Source organism: Orbicella franksi, chromosome 6 (assembly GCF_964199315.1).
Source record: "Orbicella franksi chromosome 6, jaOrbFran1.1, whole genome shotgun sequence".
Lineage (NCBI taxonomy): Eukaryota > Metazoa > Cnidaria > Anthozoa > Scleractinia > Merulinidae > Orbicella > Orbicella franksi.
Genome location: NC_138150.1, coordinates 8,438,511 through 8,460,632, shown reverse-complemented (window position 1 = coordinate 8,460,632; position 22,122 = coordinate 8,438,511). Strand labels below are relative to the sequence as shown.

The following is a 22,122-nucleotide window of genomic DNA, read 5'->3' as shown; positions in this document are numbered from 1 at the left end:
TTAATTTGGATGGCTTCCAAAATGAACAAATGATCGTGCGAGCATTTGTATGGGATGCACACTTATGTGGGATTTTCGTCTGGTACGCGATTTCGTTCGAAAATTGTTCTAATAAGAGTCACTAATTATAAAGACGTGACTGCTTCTGTGTATGTCGGCTGATGTTTCGCGCTGGTAAAACGAGCCCTTCAGGTTATGTTTTATACCTTCAGTGTAAACTGCCTTTGACGTAGGATACCTTATTGAGGCCTCTTGGTTTGGGGTTATAACAAGAGAAACAAGATACCTAAAATAAACACTTCTTTTAAAACGAGACACATTACGTCTGATGCTTTGATCCCTTAAGGTTACTCAGATAAAATTGTTGAAAATGTTTTAGTTTCTTCCCCGCTACATGTAGATCAACAAAGTAACTTTGTTGGAAAGAAAATTTATATAGTCATTACAAGAATGAGCGATATGCTAAGTAAATAGCTACAGGGGTCGTTATCCATCAAAGCTGTCTATTTTGAAGCAATTGTGAGGCAATTCAATGTCGTCAGGCGCAATTAAACAAACTCGCATTGATTACTCAACCAAAATTTAATTAACAGTTATTCCGTCTGACAAACTGCGACCACTATTAAAGCTTGAATCAGGCAGGTAATTCGTCTTCATCCTGAAATGCGTATTGTGGCATTTGCCCAAAGGTAAGTCTTTTTGCTTCAGTTTACAACTCCAACCTGCGTCGTTAATAGATATGAACACGAAGCTACCAAGCAGATCAGGTCAGGATTTTCCAATATGATTACTGTTATTTTGTGTAGTACATTCTATATTGCCGATCATTGACGATTTATTATTATTACTATTTTTTTTAACAAGTAAAGAATGTCTGCGTGCCAGCACCTTTTTAACTACTATTTAAAAAGTTTTATTTTTTCAATTTTAATTTCTTTTTGCTGAGGTCTTTTAAGTAAGAAATAGACCAAACGTTTGCTTACGTTTTGTCTGGCCCTTTTATTTTGCAATCGAGGAATCCCTTTGGACCATAATTAAAATCGCTAGGCTCATCGAGTTCTCAGTTGGCTTTTACCCTAGATTCCATAGCGTCCGAATGCTCTGGTTAAAAGAAAAGTAAATTGTCGTTTTGGAAGGTTTGTTTGGGCCTGTTTTATTGGAAGATATGTCTACAGCTCCTTCGATGTTGTCCCTTAAAGTAGAGCAAAACTTGATATAATCTGGAAGAATGTCATTGTGTTGCATTTTAACACTAATGGCTATATGCCGAAATATGTTGTTTCCTTTCATCTGTGGGGTTCATTTTCTCCCCTCGGGAACTAAATGTCCGGTAGTCTGAAATGTTGACAGCGGTTGGACGGAAAAGCGTAATCAAATGTTTTAAGACTATTCCATTTTTCTTTGGAAATGTGAAGCGATTTGGGTTGTCTTATTGATTTACCGATCTAGAGCATACTACAAAATCACCATGTTCTAGACACTGTGAATAAGGAGAGACCTCACTGTCAGCTTTTAACTCAATCGAGTTCATGTGGTTTGGGCGGGATGTTTAGACTTTATACCTATTGAAGTTCTTGCTTTGTTCTGTTAGTTATTCGATTACACGATCGCAGGATGTTCTCTATAAGGTATTCTGGAGATTTGTGAAATGTTTTGATTTCTCCGTCTCTTTTTTAAAGACGGTGCTGTTTAGTTCTAGACGAAAGCTTCTTTTTCTTCAATTAAAACTTCATTCTGCGCCTTTTGTTTTTGCATTTAAAAACAGATTGCTAAGATTCAATGTTATATTCAAAATATTAGATTCAAAACATGAAAATAGAACATGAAACTGAAGGGTTTGTATATATCCTTGGTTTGAATCTGAAAAAGACGAAAGCCGAAATTTGTCTTTATATTATATAGGAGAAATTTTATTTTGTATTACTCACTGGCATTTACATCCCCTTTCATAAAGCACTCCCATGTGTTGGAAAATTCGAACCATAAATGGGAAATGAAATCCAAAGAGCAGTACAATCTGGTTAAGAGTACCTGCCTGTAAAAATCAGACAAATTCTTAATTTCGCGGCAGGGGTCGAAAATTCGATTTCGCTCATATTCTTATGGTAGAAAGGCTAGGGCATGACAAAAACTACTGGACAGTTTTTTTGGCAAAATATCCTTTTATTTCAAAGAAATATGCAAATTACCAAATTCCGTTAAAATCGTCATTTGTCGCACCATTTTATTAAGCAAGTTTGAGAGCCTCGCATGCAAAACCACATCATTCTTCCGTCTTTAAAACACTCGAATATTTTTGTGCAATATTTAAATATGTACTGGGTTGGTTTTAGGGAATGTTGCGTTGTCTTTTTGGGTGCAAAATAATTAGATCTCGAAGACATGTATTTTATTCACTTAAAAGTACTTCGTAAATATAATTAATTTTCACCTTGTGCGAAACCTTCAAATGGATCAAGCTTCAGGTGGTTGAATTGCAGAAGGATGGTCTACAGATTCCTGTAAAAATTTCTTTGGGCAAATGATTGTGAGCGACGCGAGAGCTTTTCAAAGTACGTCAAAAATGCAAATATTTGACCATCCGTCGTCAAATTTCAATTTACGGGTTAGACGTATATTTTAGCATGCGCCACACGACTTGACCTATAATGAGTTGAAATAGGCACAGAGCTGATAATTTCGAAATGTTCTAACCTCATTTGTTGTAAAAGGCAGGTCCAAAGCCGATTTGACGTGTTTCTAGTCGATCTCTCGCCTTTCTCGCACATAAAGCAGAAGTTTGGTATTGTTTACACAAGGTTAACATCCGATGTACATCGCCTACTGTCAACCTATTATTGGTCGAATAGTATGAATCTGTGACCATCTTTCTGCGCTGATGAACATTACTGCATCTAAATCTAAAACGGCTGAGTCATTTGTAGATAGTTGCTTGCTTTACGCTTCGCCAAAATATTGCGTTTGATCGATTGCTCACCATTGCTGATAAGCATGTCGGCGCAGCACAATCTTACAGCCGTTATTTGTTCGTCACGCAATGCTGTCACGGCATATGCTGCACATTTTGATCTATTTTGTATAGAGTACTCTCAGGATACGTGAAACAATTTAATCATTGTTCATCTGTTTGTTCATATATATAATAATATGTGTATATTTATATAATGGTGTTCTATAGTGTACGTGGCGTCGGTCCAAATAACGTTTGTTGTACGTTCTGACGTTTCAGACAACAGCTGATAAAGCTAGTGCCTGTACTCACTAGAATTTTAAGAAAATCGCCATAAACAAATTATAGATCAATGAAGCAAGAACTAGCTGAAATAAAAATAGGAAATCACAACGTGTCTAATTCGTGAGAAAAACAGACTAAATTTAATTAGTAATTACGTGAGTAAATAGCCCTAACCATGCCATTTTATTTGGCGTATTTTGTTTGCTTAGTGGCGAGGCATTGGTATATAACAGAAAATAGTGGACTAATAAAGTGTATTATCGTTTGTCTCACGATGTAGTCACTTGAGATGTAGATCGCGACGTTTCGACTGCTTACTGCTAGTCTTCTTCAGGCGATAAGGTCGACTGATTGCACGGTATCATTTATACCACAAAGGTCGGCTGTGATTAGTGCATTTCGATCCTCCTATTGTTCCATTGTTTCGGCGAGTAGCTGTTCCCTCAGTGGTCCGCTGTTGTACCGTTCTCCTGTTGTTGTGTTTCTTGATCGTGGGTATCCATGCTTCAGGAATTTCAATTCCACTATCCCTGTTGAAGTTATTAGGATGAAGTCTTATGTGAATAGCTTCCTTGACCCTACCTGTGTACCAGTGAGGATCTCGATCAATAAACTTGACCTCATTCCAGATAGGATAGTGGCCGGTCTCTTGGGTGTGTTCAGAAACGGCGGAGGTCTGGGTACGGGCGAGTCGTATATCCCTGTCGTGTTCTTTGATCCTCTCCTGCATAGATCTCCCTGTTTCCCCGAAGTAGACTTTGCCGCACTCACAGGGAATCCTGTAGACTACACCATCTTGTTTAGCCGGGTTGACGGTGTCCTTTGGTCGCACTAAGTGTGACCGAAGTGTCGTGTCGGACTTAAAGACGGTGCGAATGCCTTGTTGTTCTAGGTAGCGGCGGAGAGACTCCGAAACTCCTTGGACATAAGGTAAAACGGCGGTGGATTTAAATTCCGCGACAGGCTCTCTTCTTGGGGTTGCTCGTGCCTTTGTGATCTTCTGTACAAAAGAGGAGGAATTTCCGTTAGAAACAAGTACAGATGACACCCGTTTCTTCTCTCCAGCGATTACTGATGGTTTGGTCACGAGACGTTTAGCCCGGTCGTACAGACACTTCACAACAGCGCGCTTTTCTGACTGAGGGTGGTGTGAATCATACGCTAGGTACTGATCAGTATGTGTTGGTTTCCTGTAGACACTGGTGGTAAGGCGGCCATCAGGTTCTCTGTAAAGTGACGTGTCGAGAAAGGCGATCTTGCTTTTGTTCTCGATCTCCATGGTGAAACGGATTGATGGTTGTTGACTGTTCAGGTGCTGCAGGAAGACATCAACTCTATCCCGATCCAGGGTGGTGAAAGTATCATCTACGTAGCGTTTCCAGATCTTAGGCTTGCAAGGTGCAGACTCTATTGCTTGTTCTTCAAATATCTCCATGTAGAGATTAGCAATAACCGCGGATACAGGGCTCCCCATGGCTGCGCCGTCTCGTTGTTCGTAAATCGATCCGTTGTACTGGAAGTACGTAGATCTTAATACGAAATCCAAGAGGTCCGCGATTTGAACTGGTGTAAGTGTCGTGCGGTCAGCCAGGCCCGCGTCGTTCTCCATTTTTTGTAGCGCGGCTTGTACGGCGCCCTCGATCGGTACGTTGGTAAACAGTGACTCTACGTCGAAAGACACCATGATCTCGTGGTCCTGGATCTCCTCACTGGCGATAGTGGAGGCGAAGTCAGTTGAGTTCTTCACTGTGAAGTTCGAGTTACCTGCAAGAAGAGATAATACGTTAGCCAAGAAAGCAGACAGGTCGTATGCAAAGGTGTTGACACACGACACAATTGGCCTAAGCCTTGTGGATCTTCGGCAAACCATAGATCCTAGGTGGTTGTTTGTGTCGGGGTCTGATCTTATTATAAACCGCCTCTGATATGTGTCCATTCCGTTTCAGGGTTAGCAGCTTCTCAGATAGCTTCCGGGTCAAGCGGTCTGTCGGATCTTTGTTGAGCAGCTGATACGGTCCGGAATCAATTAGCGCTGACATATTCGCGTGTATGTGTCAGCGTCCAGGATTACGCTGGCGCGACCTTTATCGGCCGGAAGGACCATGATGGAGTTGTCCTCTTTTAGGCTTTTAAGAGCCTCCTGCTGTTCCTTCGTGATGTTGGCGTGGGTAGTTGTGCCTGTTGAAGGATGGTGTTGACGGATCTCCTGTGTCTGCTGGCTCCGCATGTAGTGGCCTGACTGCTGACTCAATCTTGGCGATGATCTCGGTGGCTGGGACGCTCGTAGGAGTCACGGCGAAATTTAGACCTTTTTTCAGTAAGGACACCTCAGCTTATGATTCACACCACCCTCAGTAAGTAAAGTGCGGTATTGTGAAGTGTCTGTACGACCGGGCTAAACGTCTCGTGACCAAACCATCAGTAATCGCTGGAGAGAAGAAACGTGTGCCAGCTGTACTTGTTTCTAACGGAAATTCCTCCTCTTTTGTACAGAAGATCACAAAGGCACGAGCAACCCCAAGAAGAGAGCCTGTCGCGGAATTTAAATCCACCGCCGTTTTACCTTATGTCCAAGGAGTTTCGGAGTCTCTTCGCCGCTACCTAGAACAACAAGGCATTCGCACCGTCTTTAAGTCCGACACGACACTTCGGTCACACTTAGTGCGACCAAAGGACACCGTCAACCCGGCTAAACAAGATGGTGTAGTCTACAGGATTCCCTGTGAGTGCGGCAAAGTTTACTTCGGGGAAACGGGGAGATCTATGCAGGAGAGGATCAAAGAACACGACAGGGATATACGACTCGCCCGTACCCAGACCTCCGCCGTTTCTGAACACACCCAAGAGACCGGCCACTATCCTATCTGGAATGAGGTCAAGTTTATTGATCGAGATCCTCACTGGTACACAGGTAGGGTCAAGGAAGCTATTCACATAAGACTTCACCCTAATAACTTCAACAGGGATAGTGGAATTGAAATTCCTGAAGCATGGATACCCACGATCAAGAAACACAACAACAGGAGAACGGTACAACAGCGGACCACTGAGGGAACAGCTACTCGCCGGAACAATGAAACAATAGGAGGATCGAAATGCACTAATCACAGCCGACCTTTGTGGTATAAATGATACCGTGCAATCAGTCGACCTTATCGCCTGAAGAAGACTAGCAGTAAGCAGTCGAAACGTCGCGATCTACATCTCAAGTGACTACATCGTGAGACAAACGATAATACACTTTATTATTGCATCTACCACGATGAATAACGTCAACCTTTTCCTCGACAAATAGTGGACTGTTGTCAATACAGTCCAAAATTATCGTCAGTAAAATATTGTAAATATAACACCTATTGACCGGTTACCTCCGCGGCCACCATTTTGGTCATTCCGATAAGGGTTTCATTATTTTCTTTACCCCTATTAAGCGGCCACCCAAAATTTAAGAACTTTGTTTTGGAAAGGGCGATGGCAGATGAGAGTCTGAAATTGAAGATGCATGACGAGTGATAATTCAAACACACGTCTATCATGATTGTCTTGAACTGACTCCATGTTCACCAAGAAATTTATAACCCGACAGTGAAAAATTAAATATTTCAAGGTACACCAACCTCTATTTAAGGTGGCCCCCTATAGTTTCTCGATCGCACGCGCGCTGAGGGCGAAAGCTCAAGTAATCTGCGTCAACATGAGCACAACAAGCAAAACTGAGAGTGAATTTTCTCGCGTTTCCTTCGGTGAAATTCCGTAAAACTTGGCAGATTGGTAGTAAATGTCTTACTCTAGTCGGAGCTCGTTTTTGAGGGAAATCTATAAGACCAGATTTCTCGCAGCGGTAAAAGACGTAAATTTTCAAAAATCGAAAAACCTGTCTTCACAAACCCTACTTTTTACGTCTTTAAAATTTGTATCCCGCAGGAAGCGATATGCTGTGAAAATTTGGGAAGATTTCACCGAAGGAAATTCAAGAAAATCGCAAGTAAATCCATAAAAAAACTAAAAAACATATTTGTTTGGCCATTTATAATTCAAGACTAAAACCAATAATTTCAACAGAGATAACGGTAAAACACTCAGTTAATCATTGGTTATTACATGTAATTAGTTTGAGAGGACTGGGTGTAAAAACGAATGCAAAAACGGCATTCAAAGCAGAACACTTGCACGCGCAACGCCATAAATGATTACTCTATGGAGTCACCTTAAGCGGCTAGCCCCATTAAGCGGTCACCCCCCATTTCCCAGAGGGTAACCCACTGTATTACATACATGTAAACCAAAAATAATTGCATAGCGCGAAAAGACCTAGGTATGAGTTTAGCGTTACAGTATTACGCAGGGCATGTAGGTAGCGGTGGTCGAGTAAAAGATAACAACAGGGGCAATGGTAAACTATTCATTCTTTTCATTTCTTAATTCAATCTCTTCCTACTCAACACGATTGTGTGCTCCCAGGGATTCCAAGCCTTACGGAGCCTTAGGTATTAGGATAGAAATTGTCCTACCTCTACCCCCTAAAATGGGATGACAGCATTGTGTGACGAACAAGGAACCGCTGCAAGCAAGAATTCAAGCCATCAAACCATGATGATCAAACGTTTGGTGTAGTGCAAAGCAAGCAACTATCTACAGATGACTTGGCCGTTTTTGACTTAGATGCAGTGGTGATCATATGTGTCGAAAGAGGGTCACAGATTCATGGCATTCGACCGTTGTTGTTGACAGTTGGCGATGTACATCGGACGTTATGTGTAAACAAAAGCAAACTTCTGCTTTATGTGCGACGAATGGCGAGAGAAACACGTCAAATCGGCTTTGGACCTGCCTTTTACAGCAAATGAGGTTAAAACATTTCGAAATTATCAACTCTGTCTATTTCAACTAAACATAGGTCAAGTCATGTGGCGCATGCTAAAATATACGTCTAACCCGTAAATTGAAATTTGACGACGGATGGTCAAATATTTGCATTTTTGACGTACTTTGAAAAGCTCTCGCGTCGCTCACAATCATTTGCCCAACGAAATTTTTACAGGAATCTGAAGACCATCCTTCTGCAATTCAACCACCAGAAGCTTGGTCCATTTGAAGGTTTCGCACATGGTGAAAATTAATTATATTCACGAAGTACTTTTAAGTGAATGAAAATACATGTCTTCGAAATTTAATTATTTTGCACCCAAAGAGACAACGCAACATTCCCTAAAATCAACCCAGTACACATTTAAACATTGCACAAAAATATTTGAGTGTTTTAAAGACGGAAGAATGATGTGGTTTTGCATGCGAGGCTCTCAAACTTGTGTAATAAAATGGTACGTTAAATGACGACTTTGACGGAATTTGGTAATTTGCTTATTTGTTTGAAATAAAAGGATATTTTGCCAAAAAAACTATCCAGTAGTTTTTGTCATGCCCTAGCCTATCTACCATGAAAATATGAGCGAAATCGAATTTTCGACTCTTGCCGAGTTATTTTCCATTTTTATGGACAGGGACTCTTAAAAGCTATTCGGTACATGTTCTCCAGTCCAAGAGGCGGAAACTAGTATTACTCGGCGAATGTCCCCGGGCAGCAAAACAATTTTGCCAGTATTGAGATCTGCTGCTGCAAATGCATTTCTGAAATGTCACAATTAGAATCTCTCTCTGTCCCCGTCTGAAAAAAAAAACAAAAAAACAAACAAAAAAAAAGTAAAACAACAGGAAAATAAACGGTCTGAATAGGGGTTAGAAATTGTCCCAAAGATGTAACCACCATCAGATTTTTAGCAGTTTTTTTATTTCTATTTATCACTCCTTATTTTCACTTTTAATCTACAGCAGTGACACGAACGTAATTTAAGATCTCTTCGTCCAATTTTATCTAAAGACGCTGGCAGGCTGCATGGCGCCAGTAGTTAATTTGTCAGTTTTCTTTTTGGTTTTCAATGAACGCAGATTTATAACTCAGCTAACCTTAAGAAAGAAAAAAAAGATCCTTCAAAAAGGGAACGTTATCAGCACATGCCGAAATCGAAATTAAACAGGCCGAATGCTTGATAGCCTTAATACTCGTCAGCAGTAACTCGTGGCTACGGCAAACTGCCGCTTATAAGCCCTCCAGCTTATACCCCCCTCCCCTTGATCTACCCCCGTAATCAAAAATATGATCATAATTAAGCCCCCCCATCCAGTTTAAAATGTAAGGAATTCCATTTGTTATGGTGGTTTTATTTAAGCTTCATTAAAAACCAGTATATGAAAAATATATTTCGATCAACACGGGCCGTAGCTTACTTCGAAACAGTTTTTCTCGTTGAATTGTTGCCGTGAAGTATTCTGATATTTGGCATATAGACAGACGTGCCACTGGGCAGGGTACGTATGGTTTAATGCGACCTCACTCCGAGTGCTTTTCCCATAGAGATTGGGAAAATCCTTGGGAATGAGGTTGAGTTAGGTGTTGACGGGGGAGGAAATTGTAATACGTTTTTAGCGATTTTGCCCCAAAATAGTATGCTTGAATTGTTTTAATTTAGCAATACAATCTTGTGCATGTGCACCCATTATATGACTTTGATTATACCTTCACTGCACATATGGTTAAGTTTTAACAAAACTAGATGCATACATTTAGGATTTTATCCGGAAATAAATGTATTTAAAGACCCAGTTTCTGTAAATAGCGAAAAGAAAAACATCTTCAGTCGTGAAAATTCTAATTTCTTCATATTCTTGCCAAAATAACCTTATTTGGGTTCAGTTTATTAGGAATATTCCCGAAAATACCGTTTAGTTGCTGCAGTTGTTTATAATCATCTTACATGCGATTATTTTACAATCATTACATAAACAACACTTTACACCAACGAGAGCCAAAAGTGAGTGGTGGCTATGGGTGGGTAGTCTGTCATCACCTGGTCCTACCTTGCAAAAAATGACAGGAATTCCTTATTGCAGGTTAAAGGGGAAGGAATATCTTGAGACTAGGCAGGAGAAAAGAACTTGAGAAACTATACATGTCACCTTAATTAATAACAGTTGCCTTATTGAGGCCCCTTGGGTTGGGATTAACAATATTGAAACAAGATACATAAAATCGAACTTCACAGGGGGTTTCCGTTCAAGCGGTTGTCACTTATAATGGACGTGAGTTTTTACTTTGTCTTATGTTTCCTTCGCGTTTCAAGGTTGTTTTCACAAGCACATAACCATAAGCATAAGCAACATACGCAGAAATCTGAAAGGTGCTGTTAAGTCACACAATTTTTATATATAATCCTGTTCAACTTGGATTAAAAAAAAAAAAAAGAAAAAAAAGAAAAAAGAAACGAGGACAGCCAACATCAAACGATGCCGTGGGCAAAGCCCAATTTGCCTTTCAAAGAAACTTTTCATTAATTTACTTCAAACTAGACAGGCATGAGTCAAATTATTTGTTATTAAATTATGTTGCGCATGAGCGTTTCAAATTATATGTTAATTTGGACACTATCCAGTACTAATTAGAATTAATTTGGATGGCTTCCAAAATGAACAAATGATCGTGCGCGCACTTGTATGGGATTTTGGTCTGGTACCATTTTGTTTGGAAATTCTTATAAAAGTCATTAATTATAAACATCTTACTGCTTCTGTGTATGTCGGCTAATGCTTCGCGCTGGTTAAACGAGCCCTTCAGGTTGTGTTCTATACCTCCAGTGAAAACTGCCTTTGACGTAGGCTACCTTATTGAGGCCTCTCGGTTCGGGGTTATGACAACAGAACAAAGATACCTAAAATAAACACTATTTTTGTAACCACACAGGGTTTCCATCTAAGTGGTTAATACCTCAATGGAACTGAATATTCCTTTTATATTACGTCTGATGCTTTGATCTTTTAACGTTACTCAGATAAAATTATTGAAAATGTTTTAGTTTCTTCCCCGCTGCAAGTATGTTGATCAACAAAATAACTTTGTTGGAAAGAAAATTGATATAGTCAGTACAAGAATGAGCAATATGCTAAGTAAATAGCTACAGGGGTCGTTATCTATTAAAGCTGTCTATTTTGAAGCAATTGTGAGGCAATTCAATGTCGTCAGGCGCAATTAAACAAACTGGCATTGATTACTTAACCAAAATTCAATTAACAGTTATTCCGTCTGACAAACTGAGTCAACCATTGAAGCTTGAATCAGGCAGGTAAATCGTCTTCATCCTGAGCTGCGTATTGTGGCATTTGCCCAAAGGTAAGTCTTTTTGCTTCAGTCTACAACTCCAACCTGCGTCGTTAATAGATATGAACACGAAGTTACCAAGCAGATCAGGTCAGGATTTTCCAATGTGATTACATTTATTTTGTGTAGTACATTCAGTATTGCCGATCATTGACGATTTATTATTATTATCATTATTATTATTATTATTTTTTTTTTTTTTTTAACAACTAAAGAATGTCTGCGTGCCAGCACCTTTTTAACGACCATTTAAAAAGTTTTATTTTTTCAATTTTAATTTCTTTTGCTGAGGTCTTGTAAGTAAGAAATAGACCAAACGTTTGCTTACGTTTTGTCTGGCCCTTTTATTTTGCAATGGAGGAATCCCTTTGGACCATAATTGAAGTCGTTAGGCTCATCGAGTTCTCAGTTGGCTTTTCCCTAGATTGCAGAGAGTCCAACAGCTCTGGTTAAAAGAAAAGTAAATTGTCGGTTTGGAAGGTTTGTTTGGGCCTGTTTTATTGGAAGATATGTCTACAGCTCCTTCGATGTTGAGACTAGGCAGGAGAAAAGAACTTGAGAAACTATACATGTCACCTTAATTAATAACAGTCGCCTTATTGAGGCCCCTTGGGTTGGGATTAACAATATTGAAACAAGATACATAAAATCGAACTTCACAGGGGGTTTCCGTTCAAGCGGTTGTCACTTATAATGGACGTGAGTTTTTACTTTGTCTTATGTTTCCTTCGGGTCATTAATTATAAACATCTTACTGCTTCTGTGTATGTCGGCTAATGCTTCGCGCTGGTTAAACGAGCCCTTCAGGTTGTGTTCTATACCTCCAGTGAAAACTGCCTTTGACGTAGGCTACCTTATTGAGGCCTCTCGGTTCGGGGTTATGACAACAGAACAAAGATACCTAAAATAAACACTATTTTTGTAACCACACAGGGTTTCCATCTAAGTGATTAATACCTCAATGGAACTGAATATTCCTTTTATATTACGTCTGATGCTTTGATCTTTTAACGTTACTCAGATAAAATTATTGAAAATGTTTTAGTTTCTTCCCCGCTGCAAGTATGTTGATCAACAAAATAACTTTGTTGGAAAGAAAATTGATATAGTCAGTACAAGAATGAGTAATATGCTAAGTAAATAGCTACAGGGGTCGTTATCTATTAAAGCTGTCTATTTTGAAGCAATTGTGAGGCAATTCAATGTCGTCAGGCGCAATTAAACAAACTGGCATTGATTACTTAACCAAAATTCAATTAACAGTTATTCCGTCTGACAAACTGAGTCAACCATTGAAGCTTGAATCAGGCAGGTAAATCGTCTTCATCCTGAGCTGCGTATTGTGGCATTTGCCCAAAGGTAAGTCTTTTTGCTTCAGTCTACAACTCCAACCTGCGTCGTTAATAGATATGAACACGAAGTTACCAAGCAGATCAGGTCAGGATTTTCCAATGTGATTACATTTATTTTGTGTAGTACATTCAGTATTGCCGATCATTGACGATTTATTATTATTATTATTATTATTATTATTATTATTTTTTTTTTTTTAACAACTAAAGAATGTCTGCGTGCCAGCACCTTTTTAACGACCATTTAAAAAGTTTTATTTTTTCAATTTTAATTTCTTTTGCTGAGGTCTTGTAAGTAAGAAATAGACCAAACGTTTGCTTACGTTTTGTCTGGTCCTTTTATTTTGCAATGGAGGAATCCCTTTGGACCATAATTGAAGTCGTTAGGCTCATCGAGTTCTCAGTTGGCTTTTACCCTAGATTCCAGAGTGTCCAGCAGCTCTGGTTAAAAGAAAAGTAAATTGTCGTTTTGGAAGGTTTGTTTGGGCCTGTTTTATTGGAAGATATGTCTACAGCTCCTTCGGTGTTGTCCCTTAAAGTACAGCAAAACTTGATATAGTCTGGGAGGATATCATTCTGTTGCATTTTAACACTAATGACTATATACCGAAATATGTTGTTTCCTTTCATCTGTGGGGTTCATTTTCTCTCCTCGGGAACTAAATGCACGGTAGTCTGAAATATTGACAGCGTTTGGACGGAAGAGCGTAATCAAACATTTTGAGACTATTCCATTTTTCTTAGGAAATGTGAAGCGATTTGGGTTCTCTTATTGATTTACCGAGCTTGAGCATACTACAAAATCACCATGTCCTAGACACTGTGAATAAGGAGAGGCCTCACTGTCAGCTTTTAACTCAATCGAGTTCATGTGGTTTGGGCGGGATGTTTAGACTTTATACCTATTGAAGTTCTTGCTTTGTTCTGTTAGTTATTCGATTACACGATCGCAGTATGTTCTCTAAAAGGTATTCCGGAGATTTGTGATTTGTTTTGATGTCTCCGCCTCTTTTTTCAAGACGGAACTCTAAGACCCAAGTGGAAACCCACAGAACGATAACTCACCAAAATCGCGTTCATCGGCCTTAGGAGCTGGCAAACAACAAAGAACACAACACAGCAACAGGATAAGTCGATTTTATTCACAAAATATAAGAATAATTGGCTTTTCAAGCAAAGCCGTTGCATTCCCATACAAACCTTTATAAATTCAAACCGTTGTAACACATCACCTCCATATGCTGCAAGGCGAGAGTCATGTTTCGCGTGGTCAAATTCGGTCGTTATGTAATAGTACATGCCATATGTCACGTTAGCCTGAACGTTCGCATAAAAAGGAAACAAACAAAAAAAAAGGATAACACTGAGAACTTGGGCCGCCTGTGAGTTTACGTCAAAACATGAAATTTTGAAGGCCTACTGTTTTTGCGAGTCTACGGAAACTGGCGCCATCACGCAACGTTTTGAACAACAAATCGGCCATCGTAGTCTATACTGGGGACCTCCTCACTGGCATGGACTTTGACACTATATCTGTCTGTGTACTGTGTGCAACCTCGGTTGTTCATGAAAAATGTTGATTTTAGCGATAGACAGAGGTTAAAAGTCAGCTAGTTAAGTCATTTAAAGTATATATATGAAAGTGACGGTGTCGAACGCACTCATGATCTTTGATTACTACTAATAATTACACATGAGAATTTACTGCTGAGTAACACACTGGATAAAGCCCTACAACACAGCACTATTTACGAGAGCAATTGTAATCTTCTCTCACTGTTCAATGCAGTTATTATTATTTTTTTTTTTCTAATCTGCATTCCTCTGTGTTCATAAGTTAGTGTTTATATTAGTCTGGAAATACTGTACTAAGCTCTCAATGGATGGTACTTCCAACAGTGCCCATGAACCTGAGGGATGGCTTGTACACATTCGCCTCTTGCATAAGAATCAAATAACTTATAACTTCCATTATCAGTATGATAGATACTGACGGTAACAAATTCTATTGTCAGAATAAATGAAGAATAATTTTGTGACAAGAGTGATTCAAAGCCCTGTCTTTAGACAGACATACTCTACTGATATCAATTACCGAATCACAATGATATAGATTACCAGCGCAGCTTTCACCATAATAAAGCTGGTAAATTGTTTTTCTCAGACATAGCAATCTCAAATCATTGACGGTAATTCTGTTTGCATTGAACACAAAAGGGAAGGGAAATAACCACCGTACTAAAGATAGCCGTGGATAACGCCATTCTTGAATTATAGGACTCGCGTGACTTCTTTGCTAGCCCTTTATTCAAGGGAGAAAAAAAAAAAACAATTAAATTTAATCGTGACCTTTAAGAAAGAAGGCTGTAGTTAATTGTGTTCGTATCTTCATGCCCATACATATCTCGATGAAAGTTCCAGATTAAGACTATTACGTTATCGGAGATTTTACAACGGTTACGACTGATGGTGCAATAATACAGATTGTGTTGATCAAGTGATTTGGTGTCTACAGTAATCAATGAATCATCAAGGATTGCTTTGGAATGTGCACTGCGTTGCGACTGTAGTGCTAAGAAAACAGTTAAATTTTAAAAGTGCGGTTATAAGATCTAACAGATCTTCTTCTTTTGTTTGTTTGTTTGTTTGTTTTTGTTTCTGTTTTTTGTCGGTGAGCAGACCCAAACTTCCTCTCGGCCAAATTTTGAATCACGCAACCTATGATATTTATTCGCCAAAAGTTGTTGAAACATTAATACAAGGACAATGTTACGGATATTGTTTTCTTTACTTGTGTGTAAAATATATTTTCTTTTGGTTTTATCGAAGCGTTGGATTCGAAGGGAAATAATAAAAACGCTAAAAAAGGTATTAAGTCAGCCATGGAATGCGCTGACGTTGCAGCTTTCACTTTCGCTACGTGACGAATCAGATCGCGTTTACTTTACAAGTTTATTTCGCCAGGAGCTACAGTCTTTTTAGTTTTCCAAGTATTTTTCAGACAAGAGAAGTGAATTGTTTTGCTGTTTTATTGAAGCGAGTTCAGAGATCGGAAGGAAAATTAAATATTTGTAAGCCAAGCAAAGAACGTGTGAGAACGTGCAAGGATTACGTCATTGGTAGGGAAATAACCACCGTACTAAAGATAGCCGTGGATAACGTAATTCTTGAATTATTTGACTCGTTTATTTGACTCGTTTAATTATTTGACTCTCTGTTTAGAAACAGCTAACATTGGATATATCTAGGTGAGGTAGAAGCCAACAACACTAAAACGACACAAACATGGAACGTCCGAACACAAAGTTCTAGAATGAAATGTTTCCAAGGCACACGGAAGAGGTGTTCAAGAATTGAATGTTCTACGTAAGGGATTTAACCCTGGCTGAGACTTCTTTAAAGGAAAAGAAAAATAATTTCTAATTATTTGGCTCCATAACAATAAAAAATGTTATCTAATTACCAGTCTCATTTTTGAGTTGTAAGCCCTCAAAACTTAAACGTTGCGACTTATTAGTCAAATGGATAATGAATTCCGCCTTTTCTAAAGTTAATATCGAACCTGATGACTATCAGAACCCTTAGCGTTTCAGTTCGTGAGTTAGAGCATATGATAGGTTGTTTTCTATTGAAGTACTGTACTATTACATCTCAGATGTATGTGTTGACACCTTGGTGGCAACGATTCGAAAGTTGCAAAGTAATCATTAACGTACTCGTCTGTCGGATCTATCTCATCCATCTAGATTCAGTTCCAGAATATTGAAAGAGGGAATTCCAGGAACAGCAAGAACAATACAGTAAGATGTTGAATCTTTTTGCCAGTCAGAGAAATAGTACAGCGGTGATGCTACGAGCTTGTTTGCCAGTAGCGGTTTCACGGAACCAGCGCAATACACACATCTTGAAGGATTGTCGTCGCTCTATGTCCGTTGACCCCCAGCATACAGCGGTGAGTAATTAATTCTTAGCAATAACCAGCTTTGTCACATATAGCCACTTTTGGGAGATGACAAGATTAATTAACCAAATCTGTGTTAATCGGTGTTATTGGCTATCCGAGAGTAGAAGATGGGACTTCCTCGCCCACTCGGAATGCCATCTTTAACCCTTGAGAAAATGATGTCCTACACTACCTATCTCGGTCAATAAGCACGCAAAAGTCATAAAACTTTTCTCGACAATAACACGTCATCATGACCTAACACTTAGTAACTCAAAAGTCCACATTTATGGATATACAGGGCACCATAACTAGGTTGACTGCTAAGGGCGCCTTATAGTGGAAGGCATAAATTTTCTAGTAGTAGAGACCTCTCGTTGTATTCTGAAGTTCTTTCCTCTACGAGATTGAGGGCTTTTTGCACCAAAAACAAGGATGAAAAACATATTAAATAAATAATAACTATAATGGATAATAAAACCGGTATTATCCATACATGCCTGCTTGTATGTAGGCCCTTATCGCAGTTCACAGCTCTTTCATAGAGGCGTGTAAATATTATCACTGATGATAAAGAAGTATCCACAGATACGAAAACTTCAAGATAAATTGCATGTCCGCATTAGCTGGATTCCATGGGGAGGGGCACGGAGGGTGGGGGTGAGGAAAGTATCAAAAGTTCCAAAAGCTATCAGTTACGGTAGTAAATACATGCGTGTTTTGGCTGTTTTGCTGGGAAAATATTGTATCAGATTTTCATTCGCGTATCTGGCGACCACAGCAAATTATTAACAATTATTCCTTGCAGTGGAGGAGGCTGCTGGTGGCTATTTACCGAGCCGCGAATGTTTTAGTATTTACCAAACCAGGAGATGAAACACTTACAAAAATTGACTCAGAAGACTGCAGAAAGTCTTTCGCGAGAATAGCCTCCCACAAACAGTGCAGGAGTGCAAAAGAGTCATCTATATAAAGCCAATGGTCTCTTCAGTCGGTGGCTAGTGGTGGCTCGTCACCACAGCTAGCCACCTTCTCTGCGGCGACCCCACTGTCGAAATTGAAGACCAAACGATTTCAGTGGGACATTTCACAGATCAGTTGGAGCACAAGTTTGCCAACTGGTATAATGGATGCATTCATACTTTTATTTTTTGAAAAAAGTAATCAGACAAGCAGAAGGAAAAGACCAATGAGTGCTTGAGTGAAGTAAGGAACCGTTTAGCCTCAGTTATTCTCATGTTTTCTTTTTTTTTTTTTTTTTACTTAAGTGAAGCTAAGCATGATTTCACTCTTTCTTCAGGGAAATTTGGCTTCAAATGGCCGTTTTCATGTTTGGAGTCTGATCAGCAAACAGGGAGACTCATTACTGGAGATTGTAAACTTGGTGGGCGACGACGGTCCAAGCTTCAGGTGTACTGGAATGTACGATGAAACGCCCAGTAAGTATTTCTCGCTTGTGCTACAATAACCCTTGTCAGACCAGACGATCTGGGAACGGGACCTTGAAGTTTTTGAAATTGTTTTCACAGAGGTATTGGAAAAGTCGCCAAATTTCTGGTTGAAAGCACTTTTAAAATCCCATACGTGTACAATTGGTGAGGACCTCCTGTGGTCTGCAGGTTCAAGCTCTGTCCGAAGACCTTGTGTTGTGACCTTGGGCAAGACTCTTTACTCTCAGAGTGCTTCGACTCTCAGGCGTACAAATGGGTACCGGCGAATTTATGCCTGGTTTAACCCTGCGATGGAGTAGCATCCCATCCAGGGGGGAGTAGAAATACTCCTAGTCGCTTCATGCTACTGAAACCGGGATAAGCACCGGCCTGGTGGGCCACTTGACTCTTACACAGACTTAACCTACCTTACCTTACCTCAGCAGCCTTCCCTCCTGTCAGAATAGAATTAATAGGTTCTCTCGGTCATTCGATCACAGTGGGTTTTGCCGAGCTAATTTTCACTTCTTTGATATGGATTTCTTCTTTAACTCCAAAATCTAGGCATTACGTGACACTCGCCACGCCGAGAGTTGTCCCGGTAGGGAGAGCCAAAGCGTGTATATGAAGAAACGTTGTCCCGCTTGCCAGGGTTACCCTACCTGCCGAGACGAGACAACTCGCCCACCCGAGTTGTCTCGCCCCCCGATACGGGTTCGCGTTCCGAATGTCAACGGTTGGTTGAATTTTGCAAAGAAATAAGTAAAAAGGTACCTCGGCCAGGGTAACTCGGGGGAGGGTTGTCTCGAGTACCCGAGATCATATAAATGGGGCCTTAGTGAGGGCTTGAAAATCAACCCTCAACCCCCTCCTCTCCCTGGCTAAATAGGGTTTAGATCTCCAAAGATCATTAGCGATTCTTCCGTCTTTGTTGCAGGTCTTGTTAATATGATAGACAGCACGAAATTCCCGACGCCGTCGGTCAGCTTTTTAATGACCTTAAACGGAACACAGTACTATTTGTCCTTCAGTGGTAGAAAAGTTGTAGCGAGGGTTAGTAAATTTATTTTCAGCCCATTCAAATTTACCTAACTACTTGCCTCGTAAATACACCTGATAGAATACGACGCGACTTTATAGAAATATGGGAAGTCTGAAGAAGCGTGTCCATGATCTTGAATATTCAAGGTTGTTTCATTGTGGCATTCAAATGATCACAGGAAACAGATCACAATGATTTAGAAAAAAAAAAACAGAAGTTTAGCAGCTCTCGTAAGCTTGTAATTCTCTTTATTGTTAGCAGCTGTTATTGTTTTAGGGCTAGGGGCATTGTTTCTGTTGTTTGTTCTGTTGTTCTCTCAAACGGTAGCAAGCCATTCAGGTGAGACCTTACGAGAGCTGCTGCATCACCCCCCCCCCCCCCCCTCCAAAAAAAAAAAAACATGAAACTGTCCATGCCTTCCTAAAGATAGCTAGGTTAGAAAACAAAGAAAAATTTACATTAACAGTTCCCGTAATATCTTCAATAGCATAACCAGTCCGCGGCATGCTGATCTTGTCAAGCGCTTAATATAATGCATGTTAACGGTGCGTAAGGATGCAAATAGGCCATCTTACAGTTGTGTGCTTAGTTACCTGGCCTAAGACTGCCTTGCAAACTAGTTATCATAAGAACAACTTGATTTACACAACAAAAACAGGTCTTTATCTTTATCTTATCTTTAAGATCAGGTCACTGAGCAGACAACTGAACAGACAACTTTGAAATTGTCGTTTGCTATTAGTTCCCAAGTTTCCCAGAAAACCAAACTGTCGTATCGTTTATTGTTTACACTATTTTCTTGACAGCCTTTTATCAATAGGTTTATATGCATTAGCCTAAGTTATGGCTACCTCAAAGAATTTTAAGGGGCTTGGTGTTCATCCAGTAATTTTGGGATCGGTCTTAGCTTGTCACAATCAGTGGTAGCCTTCCGTGCTGCTTTATCATTCATTGTAAATATTTTTAATGCTTTAGATTTACAGGGTGATGTCTTTGGAGGACTCCCTGGTACTAGGGATGGGGAGAGACTTTTCCACCCTAGTTTTGAACTTATAACTTGAACTTAAATAAATTTCAGTCGAGCCAGCGTTTTTCCCCCATTTAGAATCGAGTAATAGATTGAGTGTTTGAAAATTGACCAAATTATAAATGTGATTCTTGCCATTATAATGGAAGCTTAGAATAAGCCCTCGTAACAACTGGGAATAAGCTACTATTTTACGATATACCCCCTCCCCCTAGTTCCAGCCCAATACCGATATTACGAATATGGACTTTTAAAAGCTGGCTCTGCCACTTTTCTTGTGTAAGTTTAATCCGAAGTTTCATTTTTGTTCATTTTTTTTCCACACATTTTAAACATTTATTTCTCTATGCTTAAAAATCGTATCTTGGCTGATCTTTCAGGCTTTAAAGAATGGTGACGATCAGGTGCAAGACAGAGAGCGTTTCGTCCACTTGATCCATGGAAGCTACTCGATGTTCGAAAACAAGCAACACAGGGATCGGTTTCTGGGAGGCCTCAAAGACGGATCCTTGGGTGTCATTGACGTTAATGATAAACGCTTCCCAGATCCACGAGTCTTGTTTCTGTTGCACTCACAGCTGCCCAAGCCCGAAGAAGGTTGAACTTAAGGCAGCTATATCACGGTATCTGCTTAGGCACATTTTTGTACTTAACTAGCAAACTAACAGTGCAAGTTACGGCATTAAGAAGGAATTCACCACAAGTTCGAGTAACAAGAGGACAAAAACTTTGTACCGAGGTTATTTACGTTTGATTGCTAACTTCTGTGTTTTAAATGTTTTAAATGTCTTTTCAAAAAATCATTTTTAACAACACTAAATGTCGAAAACAAATGTTGAAGTTCATATGAAAGAATTGAAAGTGCTGATGAAATGAAACCGATGATGGAATTTTACATGTGATTACACAATTTCACTGAACTTCGAAATTGATTTTTCGAGTTCCCATGGGAAATTGTTTTTGGTGTTATTTCAAGCAACTATTTTTATCTTACGTTTTTAGAAAATCCGATAAAGGACTGTAATATATTTATTGCGCGTTTCAATAACATGCGGACTCTAAAATTCAAAGCCTAACCGACAAATGCGTTTTTCGCTACCATCAATCAAATTTTCGGCGGCTCCTCCCAGCTTCCGACTACTGCCGAGCACTGTTTCGTTGTCTGAACTGTGCTCAACGATTTGATTACCGCGCGCTCGGCAGTAGTCGGAAGCTGGGAGGAGCCGCCGAACACTTGATTGACGGTAGCGAAAAACGCATTTGTCGGTTGAGCTTTAAATTTTAGAGTCCGCATGTTCTTGAAAGACGCAGTAAGGTTATTGTGGTACAAGGCTTTTGAAGTTGCTCAACTAGTAGCTAAAGTAGCTAAATCAAGAATGTAGTCAGTAATTTGTTTATAAAATTGAAAACTGGTAGTGGGTTTGTATTTTGTAGACTAAATCATTTCCGTAGTTTTGCTGATGATAACATTGCACTTTTTTACTACACGTAGCAAAGGAACTGCGCTTGGTTTGATAAAGTTTTTACTTAGACTGGGGTGTTTTAGGAACTAAATTTATCTTATATCTAATCATTGTATTCTTTTAATTTACAAAACTTAAATAAAACTGATAAGCCTTTCGTGGCACGACTGCCTATTTGATTATTTAAACGCGTGTGTGGGAAAGGGTGTGTCTGTAAATGAATTCCAGGTCCTTCCAGCTCTATAGCTACTGTAATTGAGCAATTGGCAGATGAAATTAGCGACAATCTTAATTCAAGCATCTAGCAATCAAATCTTGTGTCGATCAAAGTCATCTTATTTTTCCTCGTGACAGGGTTTCGCCGGAAAGCTGAACATAGAGGACCCGTTCTTTTTAAGAGTATGAGAAAACGTTTCCTTTA

At 39.6% G+C, this 22,122-nt stretch overlaps 2 protein-coding genes across 2 annotated transcripts in view; one reads left to right on the top strand and one right to left on the bottom strand.

Moving 5' to 3' along the window:
• Window positions 1-5,339, bottom strand: part of LOC145490432 (uncharacterized) — a 125,777-nt gene extending 120,438 nt beyond the window's left edge. Inside the window, exons 1-2 of the mRNA XM_081469553.1 lie at window positions 5,307-5,339; window positions 3,481-4,373 (exon numbers count right to left, since the gene is read on the bottom strand). Coding sequence (XP_081325679.1) covers window positions 3,597-4,373; window positions 5,307-5,339 — 810 coding nt within the window. The 3' untranslated portion in view covers window positions 3,481-3,596. The remainder of the gene's footprint in view (window positions 1-3,480; window positions 4,374-5,306) is intronic.
• Window positions 5,340-19,117: 13,778 nt separating this feature from the next.
• LOC145491163 (uncharacterized) lies at window positions 19,118-20,840 on the top strand. Its single transcript, XM_081470323.1, has 2 exons — window positions 19,118-19,222; window positions 20,619-20,840. The coding sequence occupies exons 1-2, from the start codon at window positions 19,118-19,120 to the stop codon at window positions 20,838-20,840; spliced, it is 327 nt and encodes a 108-aa protein (XP_081326449.1).
• Window positions 20,841-22,122: the final 1,282 nt, after the last annotated feature.